The sequence below is a fragment of the Bombina bombina genome, chromosome 1, assembly GCF_027579735.1.
Source record: "Bombina bombina isolate aBomBom1 chromosome 1, aBomBom1.pri, whole genome shotgun sequence".
Lineage (NCBI taxonomy): Eukaryota > Metazoa > Chordata > Amphibia > Anura > Bombinatoridae > Bombina > Bombina bombina.
In genome coordinates this window covers 557,989,891-558,006,879 of record NC_069499.1, presented here as the reverse complement: position 1 = coordinate 558,006,879, position 16,989 = coordinate 557,989,891, and the positions used below count along the sequence as shown (strand labels likewise).

General features: G+C 40.5%; 1 protein-coding gene across 2 annotated transcripts in view; it reads right to left on the bottom strand.

The window, feature by feature from the left end:
• The window catches only part of MAP3K13 (mitogen-activated protein kinase kinase kinase 13), a 252,423-nt gene that overhangs the window by 40,013 nt on the left and 195,421 nt on the right, over positions 1-16,989 (bottom strand). For both annotated transcript variants that reach the window (XM_053698740.1, XM_053698741.1), the window contains one exon: positions 4,468-4,577. In XM_053698740.1, coding sequence (XP_053554715.1) covers positions 4,468-4,577 — 110 coding nt within the window. The remainder of the gene's footprint in view (positions 1-4,467; positions 4,578-16,989) is intronic.

Here is a 16,989-nt window from a genome sequence, read left to right as displayed (position 1 = left end):
AAACAGCATATTTTGTTTTCTAAAACATATGTGTATTATTATTTATCTTTCATTTTTTAATCTTTTATCTCCCCTTTTAGCTACCGGACTTGCAGTATGGCAGATGATGGCTGGTGTGGCGCTTGCGGCCTTTGTTAGGCCTTAGTACTCACTTGCTTTTTCACTAATATTGTGGTTTCGGCCCTCCTCTTGCTCCCTGTCAATCCCTGCAGGGCCTCTATATATTAATTTTGCCCTGAATTTTTTCTCCTAGGTGAGAGTCCTGTGTCCGTTTCTGTGGCCAGTATCCTAACCTTAACTTTTTTCCCATTGGGATTTTTAGAATGATGTATTCTTTAGTTTATCCTTTTCCCTAGTGTCCTTGGGTTTGTCACAATTCCCAATCTCCTTATATTGTATATTTTTTATTTTGGGCCAGAATTCTTTATTTTATTTTAAATATTAAATCTCTTTCTTTTTATCAGTGTTTCATTTTTCATTGTTTGTTTTTCTTCTCTTTCAGGCATGGGTAATTTTTTGTATAAATAGTATTGTGCATTTCTGTTCTGTTATACCCCCCCCCCTTTTATTTACCTTAATTTGTATGTGTTTATGTGTAAAGATACATCATTAGTTTTCTTTGAATACTTGTCCATCTCAAGCTAATCTCTCGTTTGGATGTATGTTTACATTGTATACTTATTCTTTATATATTTTGGGACAGAATTAGACTATGTTTTATGATTTGATATTAAGAGGCATCATTGGTTTTTAAGGCTACTGTCAAAAGATCTGAGATAAGGAGGTCATCTGCAGAAGCTTAGATACAAGGTAATCACAGAGGTAAACAAGTATATTAATTAATTTAGTTGTGCAAAACTGGTGAATGGTAAATAAAGGGATTATCTATCTTTTTAAACAACAACCTTTTTGGTGTTAACTGTCTCTTTAAGTAAGGAACAGTCTTGTAAAAGATACACATAACTTATGAAAAATAATTATAGTTAGTGAATCTCCCTTTCAAAGAACCTGCAAGAAAACAGCTGGAACAGGTTCCCTTGTATGTATGGCAGTCAAGATATAGGAGAAGATTTACACAGAGATAGCGTAAAAAACAATACACAGAAAAAATGCTGAAGCACGTAATAGCGCAATAGCATATATGAAAATACACAGAGATTGTGTTGTAACACTGAAACAGCCTAATGAAATAATGCTTAACCACGTAATAGTGCAATAGCATATAATATAATACACAGATATAATGTTGTAACCCCCTATTGTGTAATAAGATACAATGTAATAATGCTGAAACACAGAACACAGTGCAATAGCATATAAAAGAATAGACATGGATAATGTTGTAACACTTTACCGTGTAATAAAACAATGTAATAATGCTGAAAAACATATATAAAATGAACTAATACTTAAACATATAACAGTGCAATAGCATATCAAAGAATACACAGAGATAATGTAGTAACTCTTCATGGTTAAATCACATTGTAAAGAAAAACACATAAGTACTGTTGTAAAACCGAACAGAGTATTAACAAAACAGGTGAAATAAATCAACCTGTAAAATCATAAAGTGATAGAATATAAAGTGCCCCTCAGTCAGAATAATTTAATAAGAGTAAATTTGTTTCATAGGCTCAGGGTGAAACTGACTTTATTAGAGAATAAGTATTATATAAATGTTCTAACATATGCTGCCTTAAATATAGCTCAGGTAAATACTTTCTGCAGAAAAAAAACTAGATATGCTTTCAGCTATATTCATCTATAAGAACAAAATAATAAAGAAAAAAATAAGAAAAATCTGTTAACTTACTCCCTCCCAAACAAAATCAGCAGAGACGCCGCAATAGTCCTTAATAAGACAGCTGTAATCAGAGAGCGGAAAATTAGAGGCGGGAAGGTGGTAACCAATGCACTATCATAGAGCACCCCACCAAAATAAGGGGTCCGCCTCTAATAGGCATGCAATGCAAACAGTAAAAACGGGATAGAAAGAAATCACTTCCCAGCTCTAGTAGCTATATAGCTGTCGGTAAGAGCACACTCCTGAGACAACCACGCTGACATGTAGGAAATTGAGCTCAAATAAAGTTAGCACAAGGAATTACACAGGTATGTTGACCCCTGCTGAGTAAAAATACAATTTCAAAGAGATGATGGCCCATCCAGTGCTGTGAAGTTAACAGCAGAGGCTTTGGAAAAAAGGAGTACAACAATGACCCAGCAGGAGGAGGCTAGGGACATGTCCGTGCGACACCTGTGGAAGGTCTGTGACTAAAATCCCACAGGGAAAAATTGTGTCACTACTCAGTACACCTATAGCCAAAGATCAATGATGAAGAGGGGTATGGGTCCCCCTTTCTACGTAGAATCTGAAGCATCTTAAATCCTCACCTACTCCCGAGAGGCAAAGAACAAAACTGAGCTATCCAGGGAAGTGGAAGGGCTTTTAAAGCTTTTGTTGTTTGGAGTTCTTTGCCTCCTCCTAGTGGAGGGAAATCAATCCCACACATCAAGGCTCGTGGACTTTCACCCCTGTATGAAAGAAAGCTTGGTCTTTTAAAGGATTTTGAGGCACTTGAGACAGGAAGATTCTTCCCCAAGAATCTCTAGGTAAAAAGGAAAATATTTTATCTCAACATTAAAGGGACAGTCTACATACGTTTGCAAGAACCTTGTTTGGGATTGTTGTGCTGCAGGCACCCCACTCCATCCTGTGCCACCTCATGCAGGGCAAAAGTTATTACAATATTCTTGGGAACATTTCTTTATTCGTCAGCCCTAATATGGCCGCCAAACTCCTCCTCCCTCCTTCTTGTGTGTTTGTTTGAAATCGCACCCAGCAGTGTGCGTGAATGTACTGAATAACATTAAGACTCTAGGGCAGACACATTGCGCATGCGCAAAACTACAGGGCACGTCATGAATTTTACAATTGAGAGCCTGATTATTGAATGCTGCTTCACAATAGACACGGAGTTTGCTGCCATCCTATAATGGCCAAATTTGGAAAGCATTTTTTAAAATACTTTTTTCTTTTGCCCTGCATGAGGAGGCACAGGACGGAGTAGGGTGCCCGCTGCACAACGATCCCAAACAAGGTGCTTGCAAACGTGTGTAGACTGTCCCTTTAAGTACAAAGCTAAGCAGGGGGGCACCCGAGTATCCTTACAAAGCAAACTGGATGGGGTTAAAGTATCAAAGGGTCTCCATTCTAGATAATCAGCTGACAGACCAGAGGCCTGAGCTGCACCAGTTTAACAAACACTCGGATTTACCATTACTAACAATCAAGTGGATGTTAAGTGATCATATATGTAAAAAAGGGTGCTAAACTCAGCGGCTCCGGATGCCCACAGTACATCGGTCTTCTAACCAGCCGTGTGTGCATACAGAACACTGTCAGTTGACACACACGGCTATTGGTTTAGAGGTGCTAACGTGCTAAATGTAAAGCAACAGTTACCTCAAAAAACAATGGTTTTCCATAGGTGCTAAAAGCTGCTAGTATAATGTGTATGGTGTATAATGTACGTCCACAGACTAAATGAATCACATGTACATGTTAACACTAATAGCCAGTGGGCTTGTAAGGTGCAGGTACTTATCAATCAGCACCTCCATCTACTGTGCTTACCTCAGCTGCAGCAACTTATTTCCAGCAGACAAGCCCATCCTAAGCAGTACAAGCACAAAGCCAAAAGTCTGAATTAGTTACAGCATCTACAACCCAGGAGATTAGTGGACAAGTCCACATTTCACCAGGGAGACCTGCAACATTTCTTCACTGAGAAAAGACCTTTTACTATCTGGCTGAAAATGCCCTGTCTACTCCTCTGTACAATAGGTTACTGTGAGGAAGATTTGGGCCTCAGGTCGGTTAGAGGATCCCCGTTCATATGGTGAGTAGATCTTGTACTTCACTTTCACCTCTCTTCTCATTAAAAAGGCAAAATAAAATGACTGAGTTCAATGGGAAGTAGGAGGCATTTAAAGCTCTGGTGAGATGGCATCTCTTTTGCCTCCTCCTAGTGGTCAAGAGGGGAATATTCCCACACATGATGGCTCATGGACTCTCACCATCTGATGAAAGAAATCATCTTTTAAAGCAGTCTAGAGGTGGGGTAGAATACTGAATATGTATTGAGTTATACAAAGGAAAGTGCTTAAATATATTTTCAGTCACCCTAAGCTGCTTTTCAGTTTGGAAAAATTGGCCAAAATAGATAGATTTGATAGATTCTCGAACATGAAAATATTAATTGAATTCAGGGCCTGGCATAAACCAATCTGAGGTTCCATGGGGTTGTTTATGCTCAATTCCCAAAGTCTCTTTAATGCCAAATGAGTGGAAGAGCCAAAAGAAACAGGTGTATCAGCATCAGAAATCTCATCATCAATTGCTTGAAAATATCATTGTGCCAGCCTAACAAAGCAGTGCCTGCAGGAAGGTACAAGACAAACCTTAGCTCCTCCCTGCGCCGGCGGATCAACTCCTCATCCAGACGGTGGATACAGGTCCCTTCACTTTTAATCTTCTCAAAATGTTTTTTTACTTCTTCCCTCCACTCCGCCTAAGTAGAAAAAAAAACAATCATGTGAGGAAGACACACTGGCCAGATTTTCATCATCTTTAAGTTAAAATAGAAAAGAATGCTATCTTGCTAAATACACATTAATCTGGTAGTATTTTGCAAACTTAAAAATATAATATGTCTAATTGTAAATTTAAGTGACCTTGTACTCACAAACATTACACCATACAACTAAGAAAGTAGCATTAAAGGGACATTAAATAATTGTAGCATTAAAGGGACATTAAATAATTGTTTTCTTGTTATCCTTTGTTGAAAAGCAGGAGGGTAAATTCAGGAGTGTGCATGTGTATCCAGTAGCATATGGCAGCAGTTTTACAATAATGCTATTTATTAGCAAGAGCACTAGATGACAGCACTATTTCCGGCCTTGTAGTGCTTCAGATATGTGCACGCTACCTATCTAGATATCTCTTCAACAAAGAATAACAAGACAACTAAGCACATTTTAAGTAATTCTGAACCTTTTTTTAGAATTGTATTCTCTAGCTGAATCATTAAAAACAAAATTTGGGTTTCATATTCCTTTAACATTTTAAAATATTTTTGGATGAGTTAAGTTTAAATGGAGAAATGTGCACATTGCCGTGTTTGTGCATAGATAAATCTGCTGTATTAAATTATTGTTCATTGTTTATGAGGCACTTTTGTTAATAAAGAAGTACACACATTTACAACGAAGCAAAAAAGACAAAATGAATTGAAAAACATAATTTATACTTACCTGATAAATTATTTTCTTTCCTGGAATGGAGAGTCCACGAATCCATTCAATTACTAGTGGGAATTCAACTCCTGGCCACCAGGTGGAGGCAAAGATCACCCCAGCAAAGCCTTAAAGGGCCACTAAACCCCAAATTTTTCTTTCATGATTCAGATAGAGAATACAATTTTAAACAACATTCCAATTTACTTCCATTAACTAATTTGCTGCAATCTTTAGATATCCTTTGTTAAAGAAATAGCAATGCACATTGGGCCAATCACATGAGGCATCTATGTGCAGCCACCAATCAGAAGCTACTGAGCCTATATAGATATGCTTTTTAGGAAAGAATATCAAGAGAATGAAGCAAATTAGATAATAGAAGTAAATTAGAAAGTTGTTTCAAATGGTATTCTCTATCGGAATCAGGGAAAAAAAATTGGGTTTAATGTCCCTTTAACCCCTTAATGAGCGAGGACGTGCAGGGTACGTCCTCAGAAAAAAGGCAGTTAACGCCTGAGGACGTACCCTGCACGTCCTCGGTGTGGAAAGTAGCTGGAAGCGATCCTGCTCGCTTCCAGCTGCTTTCCGGTTATTGCAGTGATGCCTCGATATGGAGGCATCCTGCAATAACCTTTTACGGCCATCCAATGCAGAGAGAGCCACTCTGTGGCCCTCTCTGCACCGGACATCGCCGGTTTAGTTGGTGGGTGGGAGCCGGTGTGGGAGGTGGGTGGCGGCCATCGATGGCCCTGGTCATGTGGAGGGGGGCGGGATCGTGGGCGGGGAAGTCCGGGGGAGCGTGCACAAGGGGGCGGGCGCGTGCATGGGGAGGGAGCGCTACACTACAGAAAAAATGTGTCCCAAAACAAAATAAAAGTGGGACATTTAATGTAAAAAAAAAAACCCTTAGGTGTCATTTAGGTGGTTGGTCCGTGGGGGGGGGGGGGAGCTACACTACAGAAAAATAAAATAAACATTTGATTGTGCAAAGTGGGTACTGGCAGACAGCTGGCCCCCCAATAAGGCTGAGGGGGAGGCTTAGAGAGCTGTTTTGGGGGGGATCAGGGAGGTTGGGGGTTAAGGGGGGATCCTAAACACAGCATATGTAAATATGCTTTTTTTTTTTCTTTACAAAAAAAACCAAAAAACTTTTATTTTAGTACTGGCAGACTTTCTGCCAGTACTTAAGATGGCGGGGACAATTGTGGGGTGGGGGAGGGAAGGGAGCTGTTTGGGAGGGATCAGGGGGTGGGATGTGTCAGGTGGGAGGCTGATCTCTACACTAAAGCTAAAATTAAACCTGCAAGCTCCCTACAAACTACCTAATTAACCCCTTCACTGCTAGCCATAATACACGTGTGATGCGCAGCAGCATTTAGCGACTTTCTAATTACCAAAAAGCAACGCCAAAGTCATATATGTCTGCTATTTCTGAACAAAGGGCATCCCAGAGAAGCATTTACAACCATTTGTGCCATAATTGCATAAGCTGTTTGTAAATAATTTCAGTGAGAAACCTAAAATTGTGAAAAAATTAACGTTTTTTTTTTTTTTGATCGCATTTGGCGGTGAAATGGTGGCATGAAATATACCAAAATGGGCCTAGATCAATACTTGGGGTTGTCTACTACACTAAAGCTAAAATTAACCCTAGAAGCTACATGCTCCCTAATTAACCCCTTCACTGCTGGGCATAATACACGTATTGTGCGCAGTGGCATTTAGCAGCCTTCTAATTACCAAAAAGCAAAGCCAAAGCCATATATGTCTGCTATTTCTGAACAAAGGGGATCCCAGAGAAGCATTTACAATCATTTATGCTATAATTGCATAAGTTGTTTGTAAATAATTTCAGTGAGAAACCTAAAGTTTGTGAAAAAAATTTGTTAAAAAGTGAACAATTTTTTTTATTTGATCGCATTTGGCGGTGAAATGGTGGCATGAAATATACCAAAATGGGCCTAGATCAATACTTTGGGATGTCTTCGAAAAAAAAAAATATACATGTCAATGGATATTCAGGGATTCCTGAAAGATATTAGTGTTCCAATGTAACTAGCGCTAATTTTGAAAAAAAGTGGTTTGGAAATAGCAAAGTGCTACTTGTATTTATGGCCCTATAACTTGCAAAACAAAGCAAAGAACATGTAAACATTGGGTATTTCTAAACTCAGGACAAAATTTAGAAACTATTTAGCATGGGTGTTTTTTGGTGGTTGTAGATGTGTAACAGATTTTGGGGGTCAAAGTTAGAAAAAGTGTGTTTTTTTCCCATTTTTCCTCATATTTTATAATGTTTTTTATAGTAAATTATAAGATATGATGAAAATAATGGTATCTTTTGAAAGTCCATTTAATGGCGAGAAAAACGGTATATAATATGTGTGGGTACAGTAAATGAGTAAGAGGAAAATTACAGCTAAACACAAACACCGCAAAAATGTAAAAATAGCCTTGGTCCCAAACGGACAGAAAATGGAAAAGTGCTGCGGTCATTAAGGGGTTAAGTATCCTCCCATTACCCACAATCCCCAGTCATTTAGCCAAGGAATTATGGAAAGAGAAGACACAAAGGGTATAGAGGTGCCTGAGGTTTAGAAAAATTACAAAAAGCCGTCTTAAAAATAAGGGCGGGCCGTGGACTCTCCATGCCAGGAAAGAAAATAATTTATCAGGTAAGTATAAATTATGTTTTCTTTCCAATTCAATTACTAGTGGGAACCAACACGAAACCTAGAGTCCACAAAATGGAAGGGAGGGATACACAAGACAGGGGAACCTAAACAGAAAGCACCACCGCTTAAAGAACTTTCCTCCCAAAAGAGGCAAAAACATTACATTTGTAAAAGTATGAAATGATGACCAAGTGGCCGCCTTGCAAATCTGTTCCACAGAAGCATCATTTTTAAAGGCCCAAGAGGAAGCGACAGCCCTAGTGGAGTGAGCTGTAATTTTCTCTGGAGGCTGCTGTCCAGCTGTCTCATAAGCCAATTGAATAACACTTCTCAACCAGAAGGAGAGAGTAGAGGCCTTCTGACCCCTCCATTTACCTGAAAAGACAACAAAAAGAGCAGAAGATTGACGAAAATCTTTCGTAGCCTGTAAATAGAACCTTAAAGCATGCACAACATCCAGATTATGCAATAACCAGTTCTTGGTTGATATTGCGTTTTGAGACCACCTTAGGTAGAAAACCTAATTTCGAACAGAGATCCTTATCCGCATGAAGAATAAGATAAGGAGAATCCCACTGTAGAGCCAAAAACTCTGAAACTCTACAGGCAGAGGAAATTGCCAGCAGAAACAAAACCTTCCAGGACAATAACTTGATATCATCAGAATGCATAGGCTCAAATGGAGCCTGCTGCAGAACTTTAAGAACCAGATTAAGACTCCAAGGAGGAGCAATAGACCTAAACACAGGCCTGATTCTAACCAAAGCCTGGACAAAAGATTGAACATCTGACAAAATTGCCAGACGCTTCTGCAGAAGAATCAACAGAGCCGAAAATTGACCCTTTAGGGTACTGACTAATAAACCCTTCTTCAGGCCCTCCTGAAGAAAGGACAGAATACAGGGAATTCTCACTTGACTCCAAGAAAAACCCATAGATCTGCACCAAGAAAGGTATCTACGCCATACCGTATAATAAATATTGCGAGAAACAGGATTACGAGCCTGAAACATAATCTCAGTAACCTGCACAGAAAAACCTTGTCATGACAAGACTAAGCGTTCAATCTCCAAGCAATCAGCTTCAAAGAGACTAAGTTCGAATAGAGGAAGGAACCCTGAAGTAGAAGATCCTTCCTCTGAAGAAATTTCCACGGGGGAAATGATGACAACCTTACTAGGTCCGCAAACCAAGTTCTGCAAAGACACGCTGGAGCTAGTAGAATCACCAAAACCTGCTCCTGTTTGATACAAGCTATCAACAAAGCTTTTAAGTGTCACTTCCCTTACCCATAACCCCCAGTCATTCAGCTGAAGGGAAAAGTAAAAGAAGATAACACAAAGTTGTAGAGGTGCCTAAGGTTTAGTAAAAAATTACTGTCTAATCTTAACGGTGGGTTCGTGGACTCTCCATGTCCGGAAAGAAAGAAATTTATCAGGTAAGCATACATTTTATTTTCTTTCCTAAGACATGGAGAGTCCACAACATCATTCCAATTACTAGTGGAAACCAATACCCAAGCTAAAGGACACGGAATGAACAGGGAGGGAGACCAAGAAAGGCAGACCTAAACAGAAGGCACCACCACTTGAAGAACCTTTCTCCCAAAAGAGGCCTCTTTTGGAAAAAGTATGCAGAGAGGACCATGTTGCCGCCTAGCAAATCTGTTCCACAGAAGCTTCATTTTTGAAAGCCCAAGAAGAAGAGACAGCCCTAGTGGAATGAGCTCTAATTCTCTCAGGAGGCTGCTGTTCAGCAGTCTCATAAGCAAAATGAATCATGCTTCTCAACCAGAGGGAAAGAGAAGTAGAAGAGAAGTAGCCTTCTGTCCCTTACGCTTTCCAGAGAAACAAACAAACAGGGCAGACGACTGGCAAAAATCCTTAGTAGCCTGTAGGTAAAATTTGAGAGCATGCACAACATCCAACTTATGCAACAGATGTTCCTTATGAGAAGAAGGATTAGGACAGAGAGAAGGCACAACAATTTCCTGATTAATATTTCTATCCGAAATCACCTTAGGGAGAAAACCCAATTTAGTACAAAGGACCACCTTATCCGCATGAAAAATAAGGTAAGTTTGGAAACTCTCAGAGCAGAAGAAATAGCGATAAGAAACAAAACCTTCCAAGATAACAGCTTAATATCTATCAAATGCATTGGCTCAATGCCTGTTGCAAAACTCTAAGAAGTAGGTTAAGGCTCCAAGGAGGAGCAACAGGTTTAAACACAGGCCTGATTCTGACCAGGGCCTGACAAAAAGATTGAACATCTTGCACATCCGCCAGACACTTATGTAAAAGAATAGATAATGCAGAAATCTGACCCTTCAGAGAACTGACTGACAAACCTTTCTCCAGACCATCCTGGAGAAAAGACAAAATTCTAGGAATACTGACCCTATTCCAAGAGTAGCCCTTCAATTCACACCAATAAAGGTATTTACGCCATACCTTATGGTAAACTTTACGAGTAACAGGCTTGCAAGCCTGAAGCATGGTATCAATGACTGACTCAGAAAACCCATGATTAGCCAGAACTAAGCGTTCAATCTCCATGCAGTCAGCTTCAGAGAAAGGAGTTAGAAGGTCCTTCCTCAGAGGTAACCTCCAAGAAGGAAGAGATGATGGGGTATATGTATCAAGGTCTGGCAGACCTGATCCGACACTGCGGATCAGGTCTGCCAGACCTCGCTGAATACGGCGAGCAATATGCTTGCGGTATTCAGCATTGCACCAGCAGCTCACAAGAGCTGCTGGTGCAACGCCTCCCCCTGCAGACTCGCGGCCAATAGGCCGCCAGCAGGGGGGAGTCAATCAACCCGATCGTACTTGATCGGGTTGATTTCCGGCGATATCTGTCCGCCTGCTCAGAGCAGGCGGACATGTTATGGAGCAGCAGTCTTTGTGACCGCTGCTTTATAACTGCTGTTTCTGCAGGCTCGCCAGAAACACGGGGCATCAAGCTCCATTTGGAGCTTGATACATATGTCCCGATATCTTCACTAGGTCTGCAAACCAGATCCTGCGAGGCCATGCAGGATCTATTAGAATTACAGATGCTCTCTCCTGTTTGATAAGAGCAATGACTTGTGGAAGTAACGCAAACGGAGGAAACAGGTATGGTAGTCCGAAATCCCAAGGAACCGGCAGAGCATCTATCAGGTGCTATCTACCTTGAAAGCTTAGCATTCTGATGAGACGACATCAGATCCAAGTCCGGAACCCCTCAATCGAGGGTTAACCTGGAGAACACCTCCAAATGGAGAGCCCACTCCCCAGGATGAAAGGTCTGTCTGCTCAGAAAATCCACCTCCCAGTTGTCCACTCCTGGAATGTGGATAGCAGATCGAAGACAATTGTGAGCTTCGCCCACTGAATAATCCAAGGAACTCCCTGGTGGTTGATGTAAGCCACTGAGGTGATATTGTCCGACTGGAACATGATAAACTGGGCTAAGGACAATTGAGGCCAAGCCATCAGAGCATTGAAGATTGCTCTCAACTCCAAGATGTTTATGGGGATAGAAGATTCCTCCTGAGTCCATAGGCCCTGAGCCTTTAACAAGTCCCAAACTGCTCCCCAGCCTAGCGTCCATGGTCACAATCACCCAGGAGGGTCTCCGGAAGCATGTGCCCTGAGACAGATGATCCTGAGAAATCCACGGTGAGAGAGAGTTTCTTGTCAACTGGTCCAGATCTATCCTCTGAGACAGATCTGAATGGTCTTTGTTCCATTGTCTGAGCATGCATAACTGCATAACTCTCAAATGGAATCAAGCAAAGGGAATGATGTCCATGGAAGCGACCATCAGACCAATTACCTCCATGTATTGAGCCACTGATGGCCCGAACAGTAGACTGTAGCGAGAGGCAAGAAGAGTTAAGTTTGGATTTTCTGACCTCCTTCAGAAAAATCTTCATAGATAGGGAATCTATGATGGTCCCTAAAAAACACACCCTTGTAGCTGGAACAAGGGAACTTTAAAAGAAAAAGACAAGAAGATCTCTATATGAGAGCTTGCTTGTTGTCCAGGTAAGGCGCCACCGCAATTCCCTGAGACCTGACAACTACCAAAAGAGCCCCCAGAACCTTTGAGAAAATTCTGGGTGCTGTGGCAAGGACAAACGGAAGAGCAGCAAAAAAAAAAAAAGTGCTTGTCTAGAAAAGCGAATCCCAGGAATTGGTGATGATCCCTGTGGATGGGAACAGGAAGATACGCGTCCTTCAGGTCTATGGTCATCATGAACTGACCCTCTTGGACCAAAGGAAAAATGGAACAAATGGTTTCCATTTTGAAGGACGGTACCCTGAGAAACTTGTTGAGACACTTTAGGTCTAAAATGGGTTGAAAAGTTCAAACAGATTTGAATAGAATCTTAAATCCTGTTCCCTTACTGGAACTGGAACAATCACTCCCAGGGAGAAAAGCTCTTGAACGCATCTTAACAATGCCTCTCTTTTTACCTGATCCGTAGATAACCTTGAGAGGAGAAATCTGCCCCTAGGAGGATGAGATTTGAATTCTATTTTGTAACCCTGAGATACTATGTCCACAACCCAAGGAACTGGGACATCTCGTATCCACGCTTGACGAAACAAGAAAAGTCTGCCCCCCACTTGATCCATTCCCGGACCGGGGGCAGACTCTTAATGCTGACTTAGTATCAGATGAGGGCTTTTTTGATTGCTTCCCCTTATTCCAAGTCTGTTTGGGTCACCAAGAGGACTTGGCCTGTTACTGCTTGGAGGAGGAGGAGGAAGACTTTTGACCTTTGAAGTTACGAAAGGAACGAAAATTAGAACTCTGACTTCCCTTAGGTCTATTCTTCTTGTCTTGTGGTAGAAAGGACCCCTTTCCACCCGTAATTTCAGAAATTATCTCTGCCAGACCAGGACTAATCAGGGTCTTACCCTTGTAGGGTAGCGACAGGAGCTTGGACTTGGAGGTAACATCAGCTGATCATGATTTTAGCCAAAAAGCCCTGCGGGCTAGGACAGAGAAGCCAGACACCTTGGCTCCTAATCTGAATGACTTGCATGTTAGCATCAGAGATAAAGGAATTGGCTAGCTTGAGGGCCTTAATCCTATCTTGGATCTCCTCCAACAGAGTCTCCTCTAAAATCAATTCAGACAAAGCATTGCACCAATAAGATGCTGCACTTGTTACTGTGGCAATACAAATTGCAGGTTGCCATTGTAGACCCTGATGAAAATACATTTTATTTAAATAAGCCTCCAGCTTTTAGTCCATGGGATCCTTAAAAGAACAGCTATCCTGAATAGGAATTGTGGTTCTCATAGCCAGAGTATAAATAGCCCCTTCTACTTTAGGCACTGTGCGCCATGAGTCTCGAATGGAGTCAGAAACAGGAAACATCTTTTTAAAAATGGGAGATGGGGAGAAAGGCATCCCTGGCTTATCCCATTCCTGTGCAATGATCTCTGACACATGGTCTGGAACAGGAAACACTTCCACAGAGGAAGGAATATCATAGTATCTGTTAATCTTACTAGATTTCTTAGGGTTGACAGCGACAGAAGAATCTGAGTTGTCCAAAGTAGCCAGTACCTCCTTTAGCAGTAAACAAAGGTGTTTAAGCTTAAATCTGAAGTTTACTTCTTCAGAATCAGTCAAAGGATTTACACTGTCTGAATCTGAGATGTCACCCTCAGAAGCTACCGAGGTATCCTCCTCATCAGACTTATGAGGGAGGTAACCTGCGCAGCAGCAGACAGAACAGACACCTTAAACTCAAAAAAATGTTTAGATTTCCTCTTGCGCTTCCCCATCATGAGAAAAGCAGATAAAGCCACAGATACCGCAGAAGATATCTGTGCGGCAAAATCTATTGGCAAATAAACTCCTCCAGGAGGCTGAGAGGAACTGCAGGGCACTGTATGTGAAGTCGTTGAGGCTTGGGACGTGTGAGGAGAAAGCTGTGGCACTGCCTGAACAGCATCATCCTGAGAGACATTAGGCTCAGAAACAAGTAACTTTTCTTTACATTTTAAAGCTTTTTCTAAACTTGAGGAACAAAATTGCATAGGTAAGACAATTTGGGCCTACAAACATAATAAGCATTTATCAAAAGGAACAGACTCTTGTTCATTATCCATAGCTGATAAAGGCCCAAAAAGCAAGGAATGTCACATTAAGAAAAAAAGATTTTTCTTCAAAACGCTAGGCAAATAAATAAAAAAATACACCTCTACACCTCAGAAGCTGAGGTGCCCTACCGTAACCTTCAGAAAATGAACGAACTAAGGACTCTCCAGACGGCCAGACAATATCTCGCAGCTGCAACGAAGAGAAACTCACAGAAATGACACCACTCTGCTCTCAGAAGGGGAAGATCAGGAGGACACGTGAACGACATCAAAAGAAACTGCGCAATAAGTAAAAAAGCGTGTGTTTCATACTCTGAGATAAAAAACGGAGTAACCGTTTAAAACATTCCCCAAATGAAATGTTATGAAATTAAAATCATATAGCCATAAGGTTAGAGGCCCTCCCAAACCTATAAGGAAGGCCATTAACCCAGTCTTTTATCACATACAAATAGTGCCTGCAAACTGCCCCAAAGAATCCTTACTAAAGGATTATAAATGTCCCATGAAATTAATGCAGAGTTAAAATAAATAGTGCAAGTCTCCAGTACCTAGAAGACAAAAGCACTTACCTGCAAATCTAGCTGCCGAGCAGGAAGACAGCTCACAAGGCATGAAAGGACACATACTCCTTACAGAGACCTGTAGATAAAGAACAGAGTAACCAACTCTGGCTTTCTATACCTAGGGCAGCAAATATGTTAGAAAACAAAGCAAGGACTGCCTTGCCACTTTCTAACGTCTTAAAAGCCACCACTACTCTTACTTGAGAGATTGACGTGGACACAGCTAAACCCAAATCCTTACTTGCAGGGAAAAGTAAACGAAAAAGGAATAAATATCTTCAGACACCAACTTCACGTCCTCCATTGACAGAGGCAAAGAGAATGACTGGGGGTTATGGGTAAGGGAAGTGACACTTATCAGCTTTGCTGGGGTGCTCTTTGCCTCCTCCTGCTGGCCAGGAGTGACTATCCAACTAGTAATTGGAATGACGTTGTGGACACTCCATGTCTTAGGAAAGAAATACAACGTCTCAGGCCTTTGCTAGGGCCTTAGTCATGTATACTTGATTATACACAGGTTTGTGCCTTTTATACCTTCACCTGTTACCATAGGAGCATCCATAACACAATAGTGAGATCTTGTGGATGTAAAACAGTACTATATCCCTTTGTAATTATTCAAATGATCCCATGGGCATAATCTTTGTATATTTGTTAATAACATTTAAAGCACACATAAAAACCTATATATACAATTAAAAAAGGAAACCATAGCACTAACAACAGGGTCTACTCAGGGCAATCATGGAGCAATATTTTTCATGTATATGCACAGTACATATTTAATCAGAAAAAATTTAAAGAAACAAACTCCAACCATAATCCTTGTTAAGACCTTTGGGAATAAGGGCCTCCAATTTGTAATTTCAAAGATACAATCTTTAAAAAAACAAAATACAGATATCATCATAAAGGAAGTGGACAAGGGTGGGACTGTGGTGGTTTTAAATAAGTCAGACTACATAGAGAGATTAAACAACTTGCAGATGATCAGGTTTATCAAGAACTACCCAGGGATCCCACAACTCAGATAAGCAAGGAGATATTATTATTATTATTATCAGGTATTTATAGAGCGCCAAAAGATTCTGCAGCGCTGTAAACATAGTCGGTGTACAGGATAGCTTTTGTAGGGGTCAAGTGGGTAGAGGGCCCTGCCGAGAGTTTCACTGTTGTAGTCGGCTCTTATGAAGCGATCTGTAAACAGCTGGGCCCATAGGCTTACATTCTAAGGGGTTCAAGGGGAAAGCAATGGCGTTAGTTAAGGTTAGTGTTGGTTGTATGCATCCCTGAATAGTAGAGTTTTTAGGGAGTGCTTGAAGCTGTTAAAACTAGGGGAGAGTCTTATGGAGCGAGGCAGGGAATTCCACAAGATGGGGGCCAGTCTGGAGAAGTCCTGTAAACATGAATGTGAGGAAGTAACAAGAGATAGAAAACATTTTAAAACCGGCAGTCCAAAAGGAGATAATTAAAGATGCCTTAACTGTTGAAAACTCAGACCAGTTTTATAAATACTGCCCAAAATGCATAAGGCAAAAGAGAAACCACCTGGATGCCCAAATGTGGCAGGTATAGGGGTCTGTTTTTTCACAACTTGCCATTTTTTAGATAAAGTACTACAACCACTGATTAGGAAGACTATTTTCTTTAGACGTGTCTAGTCTGTACATCTCAATTAAGCACACTAGTGGTATTGCAACAGTTGAAAATCTAATAAGAACTAATAGTGACTATACAGAAGGAGAGATTTGTTTCTTTTTTTTTTTAAATATAATTTTTTATTGATATTTTAACATAAATGTACAGACTTGCATTTCATCACAGAGGAATTCTTGTCTGCTGAACAAACAGGTTTATACTATTACTCTCACCAAATTATAACTTCTTTATCTGCAGTTGAACAAACACAAAGAAATCAAGCATAGAGAAGAGAGAAAAAAAAAATGTGATATATTGAAGTAAAATTCACGTAAGCTCTTACATAACTGATTATCACCTCTCCTATCTAATTCATAACCACTCTTCTCTGAGCCTACTCTCCATTATATATGTGGTATTTTCAAATCTAGAAATAAGGTCCTTTTGTATGTTTCTATCCTGTATCTTAATCCAAAATTTCCATTTTTCAAAGAACTTACCCACATTTATTTCTAGATTATGCCAAATATCATTCTGCTCGATCAGGAATTGTTTCTGCAAAATAGTTTTCAATTCTTTAAGTGTATGTGCCCTTTCACTCTTCCACCCTCTAAGAATCAAGTTCCTACTTAAAATAATTAACATTGAGAGGAAGATTTTACACTGTGTAGCTTCTGTCTTTTTAAAGCTTA